General features: G+C 39.1%; 1 protein-coding gene across 1 annotated transcript; it reads left to right on the top strand.

Annotated features, from left to right (window-relative positions):
* Positions 1-11,374: 11,374 nt before the first annotated feature.
* Positions 11,375-11,953, top strand: LOC138894559 (uncharacterized). The gene is made up of 2 exons (XM_070179263.1): positions 11,375-11,638; positions 11,741-11,953. The coding sequence occupies exons 1-2, from the start codon at positions 11,375-11,377 to the stop codon at positions 11,951-11,953; spliced, it is 477 nt and encodes a 158-aa protein (XP_070035364.1).
* Positions 11,954-20,673: the final 8,720 nt, after the last annotated feature.

Here is a 20,673-nt window from a genome sequence, read left to right as displayed (position 1 = left end):
AAACCAATTGATAGATGAAGAGGAATTTGAGAAAGAACAGCTCAAGCCAAAGCTGGAATTGAAAGTACTCCCAACACATTTAAAATATGCCTTTTTGGAGACTAACAATTTTCCTGTGATTGTTTCTGCTGATTTGACAGGTGAACAGGAACACATGCTGGTGGAATTGCAGTGGAAGCATAAAAAAGCAGTTGGTTGGAGCATAGTCAACATTTGGGAAATTAGCCTTGCAATATGTATGCATAATATTTTTTGGAAGAAGGGAGAAAACGGGTAGTACAGCCTCAACACAAATTGAATAAAAACCTAGAGGAAGTGGTACAGAAATAGATACTCAAACGGCTGGATACTGGTATAATATTTTCCATCTCCGATAGCCAATAGATCAGCTTCGTACAGGTTGTGCCGAAAAAAAGGAGCACGACGGTGGTGAAAAATGAGTACAACGAGCTAATTCCTACCAGAATTGTCATTGGTTGGAGGATGTACATAGACTACTGAATGCTGAATGATGCATTGAGGAAGGATCACTTTCCTCTTCCCTTCATTGATCATATGTTGGAGAAGATGGCAGGGCGCGGATGTTACTGCTTTTTAGATGGTTATTCAGGGTACAATCAAATATCTATTGCCCCTGAAGATGTTGAGGAAACCACATTTACCTTCCCTTCCAGAATCTTTGCATTCCGGAGAATGCCTTTTGGACTTTACTTTGCACTAGCTACTTTTCAAAGGTGCATGATGTCAATTTTTTCAGATTTGAATGGGAAGTGTCTACAGGTGTTCATGAATGATTTTACTCTCTTTGGAGATGACTTTAAGGATTGTTTGAGGAATCTAAAACTTGTACTGAAATGATGTAAAGACACTCACCTAGTACTCAACTGGGAAAAGTGTCACTTCATGGTTAAGGAGAGGATAGTCTTGGGCCACAAAGTCACAGCTGAAGGTATCGGGGTTAATAGGGCTAAGGTAGATGTGATCGCTAAGCTCCCACCACCAACTTCAGTGAAGAGCGCCATAAGCTTTCTAGGGCATGTGGGATTTATAGAAGGTTCACCAAGAATTTCTCCAGCATCATCAATCCCTTAACAATATTACTTGCCAAAGTTGTGAAGTTTATGTTTGATGTAAAGTGCCTCAGAGCATTCAAGTTGATCAAGGAAAATCTAGTGAGTGCCCCCATAATGGTAATTCCTGACTGGAGCGAACCCTTTAAGATCATGTGCGATGCTAGTGATATGGAAGTGGGAGCAGTGTTGGGATAGAGAAGAGATAAATATTCAAACCATTGAGCCAAGTGAAACTTGTTTTGATGTTTGACAAAGGAACTCGAGCATGGACACAGACGCGGGCAGATTCGAGCATAAGGGATGCATGTGAAGGAGATAAGCATAATTTGTTATATCTAATATCTCCTGATCAAAAAGGTTGCATAAATGATAAAGAGAAGGACTCCTTACTCGAAGAGAACTTTATTCAAGATAAGAGAGAAATTAGAAGTTGAAGATAACTAGAACTATTCTACCAAGAAAGAGTAGCATTAGAACTCTAGTTATTTCTTATTCTACTAACTCTATATATTGTAGGATGCTCTCATTCTACAAGCACGCACAAACGCTGAAGTTAAATATGAGTTGAGAGTAAAATAGCAAGGCATTTTAAAAACAATTCTTGTGTGATTCAAGTGTGCAAACCGGAAGCTACATGAACCAGATAGAAAAACTAGTTCCAAGTGTCTGTCTTTTATTCTAGTTCAATTGTAGTAGGGCTTTTCAAATTGTACCTTTCAGCTTTATCTAGAGGCAATTATATTAGGTACTCTGAGTGTTCAAGTTAGAGTTAACTTGAAGTTATCGCAACAGTTAGAGGTTGGTTGCCACAACAGGATTAGAGGTAATCCTTAGGTTTACAAAGAGTTTTGTAAATGATGTTTTGGCTCAGTGATTTAGTGAAGTGTTGGGGAAAGAACTCCTGAGTAGTAGGTAGTAGTTTTTTCACCTTTTGAGCCGGGTGTATTCCACATAAAAATACTTATGTTCTTTACTTTCCGCATTTACTATTTCCGAAACAGTAGTATAATGAACACTTAGAAGAACTAGGTCTTTATATAATCAGTGCACGCAAAAATTGGACACCACACAAATCAACCCCTCTTGTATGGTATTGAAGTATAAAACGTCAATTGGTATCAGAGCGGGTTCTCCTTGAAGAGGCTTACACCTTAGGAGAAGATCAAAATGAGTGCACCACCTGGAAACTGGGAAGGGCAATCCACTGCTAGGACACCACTCTTTAACGGCCTGTACTACTCTTGGTGGAAAAACAGGATGAGAGATCACATTATAGGAGATGACTATGAGCTATGGGATAAGAGCGGATTGCACTGCTTAGGACTTGACAAAATGGGAGAAGAATGCTAAAGCCAAGAAATGACTTGTTTGTGAACTTGGTCCAGATGAGTATACCAAAATCCAAAGTTGTACCACTACTAAGCAAATTTGGGACACACTGCAAGTGGGTCATGAAGCAACATCTCAGGTGAAGAGATCCAGAGGAACTCTACTGTATTCTCAATATGAGAACTTTTCTATGAAGGAAGAAGAAACCATTCAAGAGATGTACACAAGGTTCACTACTGACAAATGAACTAAAGTCTCTTGGAAGGATTATTCCTAAAGAAGATAGAGTCGATAAGATACTAACTAGGTTTTTGCCTATCACTTGGGAGAGCAAAATCACTGCTATTCAGGAATCAAAGAATATTTTCACTCTCCCACTAGATGAATTAATTGGAAATCTCACTACCTATGAACTTAGGAGACAAACCATGAAAACGGATGTACCTAAGAAGGAAAGGAGCTTGGCACTTAGAATCACTGAAGGTTTTGATCTAGAAGATGATGAAATGGCTATGATCACCAAGGACTTAAAGAACTACCTGAGGAGAGGAAACGACTCTTCAAGAATTGGAAACTATAGCAAGTTAAAAGCACCCGAGAAGCAAACCAATGATGGCTTCTACAAGTGTAGAAAGACTGATCACCACATCAAGAATTGTTCTTTATGGGAAATTTAATGGAAGAAGGAAATAGCTGAAGGAAGGAACAGGAAGAAGGAATAGGTTCTACCCAAGAAAAGCAAAAACAAAGGATCAACCAAGGCTATGGTCGCTGCTTGAGAAGAAAGCTCAGATGAAAGCTCAGACGATGATGAGGATGAACAAGCACTTATGGTCATCGGGGAATCTGATGAAGAAACTGAGGTAAGTTTAATTCATCTCAAAGACAAAATTGCGTTGTTGCCTAAAAAAAGGTTGTCTGAGTTATTTCTAGAACTAATTGATGAATCTGAGGATGTAAACAATGAAAAGGAACAGTTGTCTAAAGAATGTGTGATTTTGAACGCTAAGTGCAAAAACTTGGAACTTAGGGTTATTGAAACTGTAAGTGAAAATAATGTGTTAAAGAACCAGGTTCATGCACTTGACTCAACTGTCCTAGAGCTTAGATCTAAAAATCTAAAACTGAAATTAGGAACGGGTAAAAAGACAACTGATCACACACAACTCACTCTAGAAGAAAATGTAGGAAAAATGGAAGATGAGTTGTATAAAAGGGATGAGCAGGTAAGAATCCTAAAGGAGGATCTAAGGAAGGTCAAGCATGAGCTAAACATAACTTGTAAATGGAACATGTCCTCCGATGCACTTTCATGGCTACACAAACACTATAGTAGCAATAGAAGAGGACTTGGCTTTGGGAACCTGGCACCTAAGTGGGATCCCAAAAGCAAATACCTCACACTTTTTGAGAATAAGATTTTCACACACTGTGATAAAACAGTGAATACACTGCAAAAGAAAAGGCGAGTCAAAAGAATAAAGAATTTGTTCAAGGAAATAATAGGCTACCAAGTTAGACTAAAATGAATTTGATTCATCCGTTTGCCTATAGAAAGGGACCCAAACTAGTTTGGGTTCCAAAGACTAACCCCTGATTTCCTTTTGCAGGTCCAAATGAAGGGGAGCATCCAAATATAGTACATGGATAGTGGCTACTCAAAGCATATGACAGGAAACAAGAACCATTTCCTTTCATTTAAGGACCTTAAATGAGGTAATGTCTCATTTGGAAATAGGAAGAAAGGTTAGATCATTGGGGTTGGAAAGGTAGGTAAGACTGATTCTCACTCCATTGGGAATGTCTACTTGATAGATGGACTGAAGTATAATCTAATAAGTGTATCACAATTGTGTAATAGTGGTAACATGGTAGCATTCACCTCTACAAAATGCTTTGTGATTAATCTTACAACTGACAAGATAGTTTTGCAGGGAAAAAGAGTGAACAACATATATGTTGTAGATCTGTCCACACTTTCAGATAATGAACTACCTTGCTTAAGTGTGTTGGATAATGATCCCCTCCTTTGGCACAAGAGACTTGGATATGCCAGTCTAAGTCAACTCGACAAACTAGTCTCCAAGGACTTGGTGATAGGGCTGCCTAACATTAAGTTCGAGGAAGATAAAGTTTGTGAGGCTTGTGTAATGGGAAGCAGGTAAGATCCTCTTTCAAAAGAAAGAAAGTGGTAAGCACCACCAGAACGACGGAATTGGTCCACATGGATCTTTGTGGACCAATGAGAACATTGAGTAGAGGTGGTAAGAGATATGTGATGGTGCTTGTTGATGATTGCTCTAGGTTTACTTGGACATTATTTTTTATATCTAAAGATGAAGCATTTGACATGTTCCTTTCTTTTGTTAGAAAAACTCAGAAACAACTAGGTAATCATCTCTCATAAATTAGGTCTGATCATGGTACTGAATTTGAGAATGCTAAATTTATTGAATTTTGTGATGAGCATGGCATAAATCATAATTTTTCTGCTCCTAGGACTCCACAACAAAATGGAGTAGTTGAAAGGAAGAATAGGACATTGGAAGAAATGGCTAGGACTATGCTTCTTTCTTGTAAACTGCCCCATAGTTTATGGGTAGAAGCTGTGAACACTGCATGTTACATCATAAATAGGTGCATGACTAGACCTCTTATTGAGAAGACTCCCTCGAGTTACTTAAAGGGAGAAAGCCAAACATATCCCATCTTAGGGCATTTGGATGCAAGTGCTTTGTGCATAATAATGGTGAAAACTCCCTAGGTAAGTTTGATCCCAGAAGTGATGAGGAAGTATTCTTGGGATATTCTTCACATAGTAAAGATTATAAGATTTATAACAAAAGAACTATGTGTGTAGAAGAAAGTGTACATGTGTTTTTTGATGAAACTAATATTCTTTCTAAGAGACAGGAGCATGATGATGAAGCAATTGGGCTGGTAGCAAACTCAAATGAAACAACAGCCTAGACTGATGCTACACTAGAGGAAGGAACAGGGGATGGAACATGTCCTTCCACCCAGGGCAACTTGACTGGAGGAACTGAACAAAGAGGAACGGATCCTCAAACCTCGAGGGAACCTGTCCATGAAACTGTTCCTCAATAACAAAACATTGAAGTAACATCTAGGGGAAATAAGCTGGTTGTGAAACCTTACAAGTATCAAAGTTCTCATCCCATTGAGAAAATAATTACTGATCCAACCTCTGGAATCAAAACCAGATCTTCTTTGAAGAATCTTTGTGATTTTGATGCATTTTTATCTCTTATTGAACCTAAAAATGTTGCTGAGGCTTTGCAGGATACATACTGGGTGAATGCAATGCAAGATGAACTCAACCAATTTGAGAGAAGTCAAGTTTGGCATCTGGCACCAAGACCCAATGACAGATCAGTAATTGGTACAAAATGGGTTTTCAGAAACAAACTTGACAAAAATGGAACAGTTATAAGGAACAAGGCTAGATTGGTGTTTCAAGGATATAGTCAAGAGGAGGGCATAGACTATGATGAGACTTTTGATCCAGTTGTAAGATTGGAGGCAATTAGACTCATTATAGCCTTGCTGCTTATATGGAATTCACTCTCTATCATATGGATGTCAAGAGTGCCTTCCTCAATGGCTATCTAAAGGAAGAAGTGTTTGTCAAGCAGCCTCCGAGCTTTGAAAGCAAAGAATGTCCTAATAATGTGTACAAGCTTGACAAGGCACTTTATGGGCTTAAGCAGGCTCCAAGAGCATAGTATAAAAGATTATCAAAAATTTTGCTTGAGCATGGCTACAAGAGAGGTAAAATTGACAATACTTTATTCTTGAAAGAAAAAGGTAAATATCTCTTGGTAGTTCAGATATATGTTGATGATATAATCTTTGGAGCAACTACTGATAAGTTAAGTAAAAAATTTGCTAAACTAATGGGGAGTGAATTTGAAATGAGTATGATGGGTGAGCTTAATTTCTTTTTAGGCTTACAAATTAAACAAAATTCAAATGGAACTATGATACATCAATAGAAGTATGTGAAAGAATTGATTAAAAGGTTTAGAATGGAAGATTCCAAAGAAATTGACACTCTTATAGCAACAGTCAAAAAATTGGATGTAGATGAACCTAGTTCATCTGTTGATCAGACGTTATATAGGGGAATGATTGGGTCTTTGTTGTATCTCACTGCTAGCATACCCGATATTGTTTTCAGTATAGGCCTTTGTGCTAGATTTCAGGAAAGTCCAAAGGAGTCTCACTTGACTATTGTCAAGAGAATCTTGAGATACCTAAAAGGCACCACTAACCTTTGTCTATGGTATCCAAAAGGTAGTAATTTCAACTTAGTGGGATATGCTGATGCTGATTATGCAGCTTTTCTTGTGGATAGAAAAATCACCTCAGGTATGGCACACTTTCTTGGCTCATGTCTTGTGTCTTGGGCCACTAAAAAGCAAAATTTTTTGACCTTATCTACTGTTGAAGCTGAGTATGTTGTTGTTGCCTCATGTTGTGCTCAATTGTTGTGGATCAAACAACAATTAATGAAATTTGGAATTGATGTAGGTTGTATCCCCATCTTTTGTGACCACACTAGTGCAATTAGTATGACCAAGAACCCGGTTCATCACAAAAGAACTAAGCACATAGATGTTAGGCATCATTTTTTGATGGACAACTATGAAAAGGGTTTGATCACTGTAGAATTTTGTGCTACTAACAAGCAAATAGCTGATATTTTCACAAAAGCTCTAAGTAGAGATCACTTTAACAGGAACAAGTTAGAATTAGGGATGATTAAGATCACCTAAAAGGAACCAGTCTTAACTCAAAAATTGGTTAGAGAAATTATGAATTTTTGTACATAATTAGATTAGATATTGCTCAGTCTCATACTTTCATCAGTATACTCTTGTGCCATATGCTAAAATGACTCATTAATCTCTAATGATATTATCTATATTTTCTTTGAAAATTCAGACTTACACAAGAGATTTCTCAGTGAAGAACCTGGTTCATCAAGATTACTTGGTACGTATTCTTCACTCTGTATATTTTGGAATAATTATATTTGGATTATGATCAAGAGGAGGGTCCCATTTAATTAATCTCCTTGAGCTTATCCATTACGAAATGAACCAGTTTCATTAAAAAGAGTCCCAAAAATATAATAAGCGCCTAGATTCTAGGGAGAGTTATAAATGTCTCCTCAAACTGACTCCCAGGTTGATTAGACATTTGAACTTCTGAACCTCTGAAAAAGTAGATGTTACCCAATTAAACTCTACCTCTTTAAATTGATTAGGCCTTAATTGTTTCTTCAATTCTTAATTTCCAAGCCATAAAAAATCTCTCTATTTCCTGTCATCTTCCAAACACACAAATACTCATCTTCTCTAATACCTAAACACAGCGATGGCAAATCCTTCTGAGAATCCTTCATCACCACCCAATGAAACAACACCCACACCATCCATCATACCTTTAATCATACCCACCTTTAAGAAAAGAAGTTTCAAGATACTGGCTCACAAGGTTATTGCTGGAAAAGAACAAATCAAGAAAATCAATAAGCAATTGAGGGCAAGTTAGGGAGTTGAACCCTAAAAATCTGAAGACTCTTTCAAATCTTCAACTGAGGGGGAAGAAACTGTTTCATCTAAAATAGAGCAGGTAAAATCTGGTCCTAAAGTTACATCTGAAATAACCTCTGAAGTTACTGCAAATCTGGAAATTAGATTTGTTCTGGTAGGAAAAGTGACTGGGGTAAAGACTGTTGAGTCTGAGAAAATGGGTGGTAAAAATAAAAGGAGAAAAGAAAAGAAGAGTGAGGGTGCTCAAGGTGATGTGAGGGGAATGGGACAAGGAGTGGCTGAATCTTCACCTACCCCTATTGGTTTGACTGAAAAAATTGGAGTTATGGAGTGAGTGAGTGAGGAATAGGCTGGAAAAGAAGAAAGTGTGAAAGAAAAAGGGGGAAGTGGGTTCGGAGAAGCTACTAAGGGGTTGATTAGATTGGGGAAGAAGGTTCAAGAACCTGTTCCATCTGAGCAGGAACCCATTGAAGACTTACTGAAAAAGGTGTCAGACAGTTACAATCCTAAAACAAAAAGGAGTTCCGGAGTTAGAGTCCCTAGTACTGCTAGGGCAAACAAGAAAAGAAAAGATGCCTCGTCTATCCCTGTAGAGACTCCCTCCTACAAGAGGAAGAGCTACAATGAGTCAAAAGAAGCAAAGTGAGGCTGAACTGGAAAAGGCCTTAGAAGAAAGTAAGAGAAAAGCCATTGCTAAGGGAAAGAAGAAGGTGGTTTAGCCTGAGATGGACCTGGTTCTTCAGGATGAAGAGGAGGCAGAAGAAATGGAGGTTGTGACTCCAAAGGCAAAGAAGATCAAGACTTCTACAAAGAAGTCTGTTTCAAAGACAAAGTCAGTAGGGCTATCTACCTTGGTCAAAAGAACCAGGTCTGCCTTGAAGTCCAGCAAAGTGAAAATAGTGGAAGAAGAATGGAGTGGGGAAGAATAAGAAGAAGAAGAATCTGATGCAGAGAAGGACAAGATGGTTAAGTTTGGGAAAATATCCATCTTGAAAGGTAGACTACTTAGGAACTTGGAGGAGGAAGGCATGGTGATGCTGCTGGAAAAATTACAATTGCAAGGTTGGAAGGACATGGTCGTTCAGATGGATGGAAAGCTTGCCAGAACTAATATTGTAGAGTTCATGGCAAATTGTGAGATCAAGAATGGTAGAGTCACCGGTGTAGTGAAGGAGGTGACTGTGAGTTTTGATAACAGGGAACTGGGAGAGATATTAGGTGTACATATTGCATGGTACAATGACTACAAGAAGCTCAAATGGACAAGTTTAGAGAATCTCCCTACTGCCTTTTCCATTACAAGAAAATTTGGTGATAATGAAGAAGAGCTTGAGCCCAAGGCTATATACAAAAGTGAGATGAAGCCACCCCATAAAATGTTGTTCGAATTTGTAAACAAAGTTGTGCTGCCTAGGCAGGAAAGGAGCCACATTCATGGACTTGGTCCTTATGAAATGTCTGGACAGTGGAAGGCAAATCAATTGGCCTGGATTCATCATCCAGCTTCTCGATAGGGTTCTGACTGGCGCCAAAACTCATGTCATACCCTATGGGTTCATTCTCACGGCTGTACTCGCACACTTTAAGGTACCCATCAAGAAATGGGAGGTTGGTACAAGCAAGGATCACTTTGGGGCAAACACTTTGACTACTTGTGACTATGAAGTCCACACCACTCCCAAAGAACCTGGTTCATCCAAAAAGGTACCTGTGAACAGCAAAGTATGAGCCTTGGTGCAAGAAATTGGGGCTAAGGATGCTGAAATAGAAAGGCTGAAGAAGAGGTTGGCAGAAGTAGAAACTGAGAGAGATGCTCTTAAAGCTGAGCTTGCAAAAGTCAATGAGAAGAATGATGGCATTCTTCATGATATGCTGAAACTGCATCAAGCCAAGAACCAAGAACCAAGAACCCGGTTCTTCCTAAGATGAAAACCTTCCTAGCCTAGTTAGCCAACCAGTGACCCGGATGGGATTTCTTTTTATTCTTTTTGCTCATGATCCAGTATTTTTATTTCTCTTTATGCTTTGTGGGTGACTAAGTATCAATGATAATTAACTGTTTTGTGCTATAACTGTTTGATGATACTTCTTAGATGGCTAATATCATTAGATTGATAAATGATGCTTGACTCCATAATTGCATTTGAAGTAGCCCCAGACGCCATGAGTAATTTCTATTAAAATCTGGTTATCTAACATAATTTCTATGCAACTTTTCGATGATGCCAAAAGGGGGAAGATAGGTTGTGCTTTTACTTTGGACTATGATGTTTATAACCTAATGAACCTGGTCCTTGATAATTTGTGACTCTAAAATAAAAATTGTTCTAACATTGTGTTGATGTTTAGCTAAGTTGACACAGGGCCTATGCTTATGAAAAACACAGAGTTTGTCATCATCAAAAAGGGGGAATTTGTTGAGCCAAGTGAAGTTTGTTTTTATGTTTGACAAAGGAACTCGAACATGAACTAGGTCCATACATAGTGTACACAGACACAAGCAGATTCGAGCATAAGGGATGTACGTAAAGCAGATAAGCTTAAGTTGTTATATCTGATATCTCCTGATCGAAAAGGTTGCATAAATGATAAGGAGAAGGACTCCTTACTAGAAGAGAACTTTATTCAAGATAAGGGAGGAGTTAGAAGTTGAAGATAATTAGAACTCTTCCACCAAGGAAGAGTAGCATTAGAACACTAGTTATTTCTTATTCTACTAATTCTATATATTGCAGGAAGTTCTCATTCTATAGGCACGCACAAATGCTGAAGATAAACGTGAGTTGAGAGCAAAATAGCAAGGCATTTTACAAACAATTCTTGTGTGATTCAAGTGTGCGAACCAGAAGCTACATGAACCAGATAGAAGAATCAGTTCCAAATGTCTGTCTTTTATTCTAGTTCAATTGTAGTAGGGCTTTTCAAATTGTACCTTTTAGCTTTATCTAGAGGCAATTGTATTAAGTACTCTGAGTATTCAAGTTAGAGTTAACTTGAAGTTATCACAACAGTTAGAGGCTGGTTGCCACAACGGGATTATAGGTAATCCTTAGGTTTATAAAGAGTTTTGTAAATGTTGTTTTGGCTCAGTGATTTAGTGAAGTGTTGGGAAAAATCCTACTGAGTAGTAGGTCGTGGTTCTTTCACCTTTTGAGCCAGTTGTTTTCCATGTAAAAATACTTGTGTTCTTTACTTTCTGCATTTACTATTTCCGTAACAGTAGTATAAAGAACTCTTAGAAGAACCAGGTCCTTATATAATCAGTGCACGTGAAAATTGGACACCACACAAATCACTCCCCCCCTCTTGTGTGGTATTGAAGTATAAAACATCAATTGGTATCAAAGTGGGTTCTCCTTGAAGAGGTTTACACCTTAGGAAAAGATAAACATGAGTGCACCGCCTGGAAACTGGGAAGGGCAATCCACTTCTAGGCCACTACTCTTTAACGGCCAGTACTACTCTTGGTGGAAAAACAGGATGAGAGATCACATTATAAGAGAGGACTATGAGCTATGGGACATTGTCACCGATGGTCCACTAGCTACCTTAAAGATAAATGTTGAAGGAGTAGAGGTGCCAAAGACAAGATCGAATTGCACTGTTGAGGACTTGAAGAAATGGGAGAAGAATGATAAAGCCAAGAAATGGCTTGTTTGAGGACTTGGTCCAGATGAGTACAGCAGAATCCAAAGTTGTACCACTACTAAGAAAATTTGGGGCACACTGCAAGTGGCTCATGAAGTAACACCTCAGGTGAAGAGATCTAGAGGAACTCTATTGTATTCTCAATATGAGAACTTTGCTATGAAGGAAGGAGAAACCATTCAAGAGATGTACACAAGGTTCACTACACTGACAAATGAGCTAAAGTCTCTTAGAAGGATTATTCCTAAAGAAGATAGAGTCGAGAAGATACTAACTAGGGTTTTGCCTATCACTTGGGAGAGCAAAATCACTGTCATTTAGGAATCAAAGAATATTGCCTCTCCCACTGGATGAATTAATTGAAAATCTCACTGCCTATGAACTTTGGAGACAAACTATGAAAATGGATGTACCTAAGAAGGAAAGGAGCTTGGCACTCAGAATCACTGAAGGTTCTGATCTAGAAGATGATGAAATGGCTATGATCACCAAGGACTTCAAGAAGCACCTAAGGAGAGGAAAATGCTCTTCAAGAAGTGGAAACTATATCAAGTCAAAAGCTCCTGAGAAGCAAACCAATGATGGCTTCTACAAGTGTGGAAAAACGGATCACCACATCAAGAACTGTCCTTTATCGGAAATTAAATGGAAGAAGGAAAGAGCTAAATGAAGGAACAAGAAAAAGGAACAGGTTCAACCCAAGAAAAGCAACAACAAAGGATCAACCAAGTCTATGGTCGCTGCTTGAGGAGAAAGCTCAGATGAAAGCTCAGACGATGATGAGGATGAACAAGCACTTATGGCCATCGGGGAATCTGATGAAGAAACTGAGGTAAGTGTAATTCATCTCAAAGACAAAATTAAATTGTTGCCTAAAAAAAGGTTGTCTAAGTTACTTCTAGAACTAATTGATGAATCTGAGGATGTAAACAATAAAAAGGAACAGTTGTCTAAAGAATATGTGATTTTGAAGGCTAAATGCAAAAACTTGGAACTTAGGGTTAGTGAAACTGTAAATAAAAATACTGTGTCAAAGAACCAGGTTCATGCACTTGACTCAACTGTCCTAGAGCTTAGATCTGAAAATCTAAAATTGAAATTAGGAACGGGTAAAAAGACAACTGATCACACACAACTCACTCTAGAAGAAAATGTAGGAAAAATGGAAGATGAGTTGTATAAAAGGGATGAGCAGGTAATAATCCTAAAGGAGGATCTAAGCAAGGTCAAGCATGAGCTAAACATAACTTGTAAATGGAACATGTCCTCCAATACACTTTCATGGCTGCACGAACACCATAGTAGAAACAGAAGAGGACTTGGCTTTGGGAACCTGGCACCTAAGTGGGATCCCAAAAGCAAGTACCTCACATTTCCTGAGAACAAGATTTTCACACACTGTGGTAAAACTGGTCACTATAAAAGTGAATATACTGTAAAAGAAAAGGCAAGTCAAAAGAACAAAGAGTTTATTCAAGGAAAGAATAGGATACCGAGTTAGGCTAAAAAGAATTTGATTCATCCGTTTGCCTATAGAAAGGGACCCAAACTAGTTTGGGTTAAAAAGACTAACCCCTGATTTCCTTTTACAGGTCCAAATGAAGTGGAGCATCCAAATATGGTACATGGATAGTGGCTGCTCAAAGCACACGACGGGAAACAAGAACCAGTTCCTTTCATTTGAGGACCTTAAAGGAGGTAATGTCTCCTTTGGAAATGTGAAGAAAGGTTAGATCATTGGGGTTGGAAAGGTAGGTAAGACTGATTCTCACTCCATTGGGAATGTCTACTTGATAGATGGACTGAAGTACAATCTAATAGGTGTATCATAATTGTGTGATAGAGGTAACATGGTAGCATTCACCTCTACAAAATGCTTTCTGATTAATCTTACCACTGACAAGATAGTTTTGTAGGGAAAAAGAGTGAACAACATATACGTTGTAGATCTGTCCACACTTTAAGATAATGAACTCACTTGCTTAAGTGTGTTGGATAATGATCTCCTCATTTGGCATAAGAGACTTGGACATGCCAGTCTAAGTCAACTCGACAAACTAGTCTCCAAGAACTTGGTGATTAGGCTGTCTAACAATATGTTCAAGGAAGATAAAGTTTGTGAGGCTTGTGCAAGGACGAAGCAAGTAAGATCCTCTTTCAAAAGCAAGAAAGTGGTAAGCACCACCATAATGATATAATTGGTCCATATAGATCTTTGTGGACCAATGAGAACATTGAGCAGAGGTGGTAAGAGATATGTGATGGTGCTTGTTGATGATTGCTCTAGGTTTACTTGTACATTGTTTTCAACATCTAAAGATAAAGCATTTGAGCAGCATGTGTTTGAAGTAGGATCTTGTGCGAATTGAGACATCCTTTCCACTTAATGTATCCAACTAGGTAATCAACTCTCATTAATTAGGTTTGATCATGGTACTAAATTTGAGAATACTAAATTTATTGAATTTTGTGATGAGCATGGCATAAATCATAATTTTTCTGCTCCTAGGACTCCACAACAAAATGGAGTAGTTGAAAGAAAGAATAGGACATTGGAAGAAATGGCTAGGACTATGCTTCTTTCTAGTAAGCTGCCCCATGGTTTATGGGCAGAAGCTGTGAACACTGCATGTTACACCATAACTAGGTGCATGACTAGACCTCTTATTGAGAAGACTCCCTATGAGTTACTTAAAGGGAGAAAGCCAAACATATCCCATCTTACGGCATTTGGATGTAAGTGCTTTATGCATAATAATGGTAAAGACTCCCTAGGTAAGTTTGATTCCAGAAGTGATGAGGGAGTATTCTTGAGATATTCTTCACATAGTAAAGCTTATAAGATTTATAACAAAAGAACTATGTATGTAGAAGAAAGTGTACATGTGTTTTTTGATGAAACTAATATTCTTTCTAAGAGACATGAACATGATGATGAAGCAATTGGACTGGTAAGAAACTCAAATGAAACAATAGCCCAGACTGATGCTGCACTAGAGGAAGGAACAGGGGATGGAACATGTCCTTCCACCCAGGGCAACTTGACTGGAGGAACTGAACAAAGAGGAACGGATCCTCAAATCTCGAGGGAACCTGTCCATGAAACTATTCCTCAATAACAAAACATTGAAGTAACATCTAGGGGAAATAAGCTGGTTGTGAAACCTTACAAGTATCAAAGTTCTCATCCCATTGAGAACATAATTACTGATCCAACCTCTGGAATCAAAACCAGATCTTCTTTGATGAATCTTTGTGCTTTTGATGCTTTTTTATCTCTTATTGAATCTAAAAATGTTGTTGAGGCTTTGCAGGATGCAGACAGGGTGAATGCAATGCAATATGAACTCAACCAATTTGAGAGAAGTCAAGTTTGGCATCTGGCACCAAGACCCAAGGACAGATCAGTCATTGGCACAAAATGGGTTTTTAGAAACAAACTTGACAAAAATGGAACAGTTACAAGGAACAAGGCAAGATTGGTGGTTCAAGGATATAGTCAAGAGGAGGGCATAGACTATGATGAGACTTTTGCTCTAGTTGCAAAATTGGAGGCAATTAGACTCTTTATAGCCTTGCTGCTTATATGGAATTCACTCCCCATCAGGGTTCTCTGTAGTGGTCTTTGCTTATAGCCTTATAACCTTGGTGCTTATAGGTGAACTATGCTACCACGGAGAAGGAGTTCTTTGTAGTGGTCTTTGCTTTCGACAAGTTTAGATCTTATCTAGTGGGGAGCAAAGTGATAATGCATACTGATCACTCGGTACTGAAATATCTGATGAGCAAGAAAGTGTCAAAACCGCATCTAATGCAGTGGGTACTGTTCCTGAAAGAGTTTAATCTTGAAATCAAATATAGAAATGGAACGGAAAACCAAGTGGCTAGCCATCTATCGTGATTGGAGAAACCACCTATTGAAACCGTGGACATACGGGAAGAGTTCCCGGATGAGCAGATTTTTTCCATTGTTGTAGTCTCTGATAGACTTCCATGGTATGCTGACATAGCCAACTCTTTGGATACTGGATGGCTACCACATGACTTGACCTCTGACTTGAAGAGGAAGCTGTAAAGCGAGGTAAAAAGCTACATCTGGAATGACCCTTTTTTATTTAAATTGTATGCAAATGGCATGATTCAGAGATGCATACTAGAATGGGAAATGGGAAGTATATTATCCCATTGTCATGATAGAGCATCTGGAGGACACTATGGAGGAAATAGGACATCAGCGAAGGTCATGGAAGTCGATTTTTACTGGTTGTCCTTGTACAAGGACGCAAGATCCCACGTGGCTACATGTGATAAGTGCCAACAGACAAGTATCATTAGTAAGAGGGACGAGATGCCCCTAAATTCCATTTTAGTATGTGAAGTCTTCGATGTCTGGGGCATCAATTTTATGGGTCCCTTCCCATCGGACTATTCCTATGAGTATATCCTAGTGGCCATAGACTATGTCTCCAAGTGGGTCGAGGTAATCCCCACTAGGACAAACGATGCTCGGATAGTATGTGAATTTCTTTGGAAGAATATTTTCACTCGTTTTGGAACTCCTCGAGTCATCATCAGTGATAATGAGTCACATTTTGTCAATAAACAGTTTGCCACACTGTTGTCTAAATATGGGGTAACTCATAAAACAAAAACCTCATATCATGCTCAAACTTGTGGGAAAGTAGAAGTATTTAACCGTGAACTCAAAATAATTCTAGAAAGAACGATTAGTGCTTCCAAAAAAGATTGGTCAGTAAAGTTAGATGAAACTCTATGGGCGTATAAAACAACGTTCAAAACAACCATAGGGACTTCACCCTTCAAGTTGATATATAGAAAGTCATGTCACTTACCTGTGGAGATAGAGCATAAGACTTATTGGGCAATTAAATTGCTTAATCTTGATCTTAATCTTGTAGGTGAGAACAGAATGTCACAGATGAATATCTGGAGGAATTCAGAATGGACGCATATGAGAATGCGTGAATTTTCAAGGAAAAGACAAAAAAATGGCATGACCGTTTGATTAAATCGAAAGAATTTCATGAAGGGGAAAATGTCTTGCTGTACAATAGTAGATTCAGATTATTCCCCGAAAAATTTAAGTCTAGATGGATGGGACCGTATATGGTGAAGCATGTATCACCCATATGGAGCGATTGAAGTCCAGAACATGGAAGGAATGGAGAGTTTCAAGGTGAATGGGCATAGGTTTAAACCATATCTGGATAGAGGACTTGCTCAGCAATCCACGAGCATCATAATCAGTTGAGGATGTCCGGTTGAGTCAAGCTGACGAATATAACTCAGAACTACCTCTAACTCTTCTGCTAGTGTGATTTTTTTAATTTTTTTTTAGTTTTTGTTGTAGCTTAGACTAGGTAAATTTAGTGTATATTATGATTTGGTCGTTGTAGGAAAGTATATATTGAGGAATGGTGGAATTGAGGCCATCAAAAGGCAATTTGTACGTGTATAGGTGCACGATCGCGCACCTGGAGGGGTGTACCACACATTTGGTCGCGCAAAATACGGCGTCAGCATGTCTGAAGGTGCGTGGCCACGCACGAGGGGTGTTGAATACGCATCAGGCAGCGCATGTTTCACATACTTTTTGGTATATGTGCACGGCCGCGCACATGTTAACCTGACCACGCACCAGGTAAGTATCTGAACCCATTTTCTTATAACCCATATTTCAGCCCCCCCCCCCCCCCAATCCTTCCCCCTTTTCTCTACTCTTTTACCAAACCCAACCCTAACTCATTCCAATTTCCCCCTCTCTCTCGCTCGTGCCTCAAACATGCACAACACCCCCTCCCTCACTTTCTTCCCCCATTTCCCCCTCCCCAAGTGTGTCTTCATCAATTGAACCCCCACGTATGTAACTTCTTCCATGTTTTCTTTTCGTTATTTTCTTTTTCTTTTGGGGTCAAGGACTGGTTTTCACCATGGATGTTGAGAGTATGGCTGCTATGTAGTTGAATTGTTGTGTATGTAGTCCACCCAGGACTAAAATTAATTTGTGTGGAATAGGAGCAACCTTGCATGTCAGGTGTTTGTGTAAATACCACAATGAGGTTATGCAGTATTTTCTAGAATTTGTTGCCCACCCAATAAAACTACATATACTTTATTTGGGTGAACTGATACTGGGGGTATACTCTAATGATTGTGGGATAGAAACTTCACATGGCAAGGAGGGTGTATCTTCGTGACCACTATACAAGTGATTTCTGAGTAGCCCTTCTTGGTCCGAAGAGTGGTTTAATTATTGATATTTGTCGGGTTGTTTCAGGTGCAAATGACCACTTTAAAATAAAAAAAATCCAAGAGCCTCCACCGGTAGACAAGCAGGCACGTCTAGAGCTAAAGATGTGGGCACTTCGAGGTCGCATGCTTCTGCATCCTCTTGCCCATATGATCAAAACAAGTTTTTCTCCTGGGAAGCCCAAGACCCGTTTAATAGCAAGGCGAACAAAAAGCGAATACCTAAAAGGGGAATCGACATCGGGTCTCTTCTCAATGAGTGTTACAAGGTTCATAAGGAATTAGTTTGGCGGGGAATAAGGGTGTTCTTCGAAAAACCTGACGAGGCCAATTTGACTGTTGTTAGGGAATTCTACGCAAATTGTCCAGAACATTAAGACTATGTGTGTACAGTCCGAAAGAAGAAGATAGACTTTTCCAAATAAGATATCCAAAGGGTCTACCACTTACCGGAGTATGTGAACCACCTCGATACAACCAATTACTTTTTGGTGCACATCAAGCAACCATACCCGTGGACTACGTTCTTTAAGACCATCTGTGTGCCCGGGAAAGAGGTGGTGTGGTTAATCAAGGACCACAAATTTCATTCTGTTGCACTCACTTTTGAAGGGAAGTGTTGGTTATACATCATTAATAACCGCTGGATGCCTTTCGGCAACACAAGTGAGGTAAATGGTCCACGGGTTGCTCTGATCTGGTGCTTTGTCAATGGCCACGACTTTGATATGGGTAAGGTCATTCAAGACGAGATGATAATTCAGTGTCCGGTACAAAGGTATGGGTTATTTTTCCCATTGTTAGTCACTCGGTTGTGCCGTGAGGCACGGGTACTAGAAAACAAGGCTACAGATGGAAAGATCAAGAAAGAGAAGAATTTTCGGGCTGATATAAAGTTATCATTGGGAAGGAACCTACTGTGGTTGTTGAGGTTGAGAGTGAGGAGTTTGATGCACCCGTAAAGGAAGGGGAAGTGCACGGAGAGGATGTTGATGCTACTACTACGCATTAGCAGGATATTAGAGAACCTTCCGGCAGTGTGTGGGAAACAAGAATGGTTGCCTTGGAATAGGAGATGGCGGGGATGCACACTTCTGTTACTAATTTGGGCACTCGAGTGGATCCACTTGCCGGGCAAAATGCCAAGTCCGAGGGAGATCATGCATGGCTGCGCGCACTCAGCAGGGCTTGTCACCTGGACCTGGCACTGTCCCCGACACGGATTGACCTAATCAGGGGAGTTTTCTTTCACCTTTGCATTTTAATTTTGTGACATGGGGACATGCCACTAGTTAAGTGTGGGGGTGGGGTATTGTAAATAGCGATGTCTAATTTGCTTTCCTATTGAAAAAAAATACACAAAAACAAAAATCCCCAAAATATTTTCTTATTTTGTTAGGATAACTTCTTCACTTATACCTCTATGGGTTTCTTGTTTGGTTCTTTACCATGATCGTAATATTTTGAACCAGACACATTTTAGAGTAGATTTTTGTTTTTTCTTTATTTTTAGATAAGTTTTTAAAAAGTTACTTGTGGTTGGCAAAGTTGATTGCGCCTGACTGGTGGGATGCATGATCCCGCCCTTGTAAGTTATAGAGACCATTGGTGACTACGGTCCGAATTCTGTGCCTATCCAAAATGCTATGTGTGGTGAGGCGAATGTTTGCTTAGTGATCATGCCTGACATGGTCTAAAACTTGGGTTAGTTTTGGCTCAAGGCGAAATCATAGGTAATAGATGCATTGGGAGATGACAATAGCTTTCTTTGATAGCCCTTTTTCGATTGCTTTGAACCCTCCTAAACTGATAAGTTATCCCTAGTTAGCCCAGTTAAGCCTAATTCCCTCTTTCTTTGGCAATCACATTACAACCTAAACCCGTAGACATCCCTAAGCACTTGAATGCCTTGTGTGTGATTATAAAAGATGTAAAGACATAAGTGTGGGGGTGGGGGTTAATTTTGAGTGGAACTAACAAGAAATAGAAAAAGTGCATCATCATGAATGTATGTGAGGTACGAGAGTAGGGGATTGTGAAAAGTGAAAAAAAAAAAAAGAAAAAAGAAAAAAAAAGAGATATGCTCATGTTGAGTAAAGAAATAAAAGTGAACATTCCCATGATGATGTAAAGTCCTTGTATGTTGTTCTTAAAGAAATGGAAACTGGGTGCTATTCTGAATTGGAAGTTGGGGGCAATTATCACTGGTAGATCACGTGTGAAGTTGTAGGTATTAAAGTGCTTAGGGAGGAATAGATACTCTTATACATATTATATCCAACTTGTCTCATAATGTATGTTACAACCAAATACAAAGTTCTACATGATCTAGATGAGACTGTTCCTACATTAGTGGAGAGTTACACGATAGCTAAGCTTATGGTATTCTTGAAAGCATGATTCACTTCTTTGTGAGAACGAGTGATTGTTGTGTATTACCCTAGGATATTATTTGCAATTGGTGTGTGAATGGGCATTGTATTTTTCTTGTGAGGTGTATTGAGGATTTGGCGCCAATTTGACCACAATACTAGTGGGATGTCATGACCGGGATTAAGGTTGAATGTGATCACAGGATGTTGTCTAGTTGATTCTGGCAGGCCACTTGTCTAAGGAGGTTGCAATTTTAGAAGCAATTTAGTCTTAGATTTGCTCGGGACGAGCAAAAGCTAAGTGTGGGGGTGTTTGAAGAGCTTAAAATTACTCAATATTTATGCCCGCTTTGTGCCCTTATTACTCATATTGATATTCAATTGTTGCTACTTAGTCAC

This window comes from Nicotiana tomentosiformis, chromosome 6, assembly GCF_000390325.3.
Source record: "Nicotiana tomentosiformis chromosome 6, ASM39032v3, whole genome shotgun sequence".
In the NCBI taxonomy this organism is placed as follows: domain Eukaryota; kingdom Viridiplantae; phylum Streptophyta; class Magnoliopsida; order Solanales; family Solanaceae; genus Nicotiana; species Nicotiana tomentosiformis.
This window is presented reverse-complemented; position numbering and strand designations above follow the sequence as displayed.

Bases quoted from the DNA above. Each gene is read 5' to 3' on its own strand.
- LOC138894559 (XM_070179263.1), top strand. From the start codon at position 11,375: ATGAGTGCACCGCCTGGAAACTGGGAAGGGCAATCCACTTCTAGGCCA. The intron at 11,639-11,740 runs GTTTGAGGACTT...GTAACACCTCAG, and splicing joins ATAAAGCCAAGAAATGGCTT to GTGAAGAGATCTAGAGGAAC.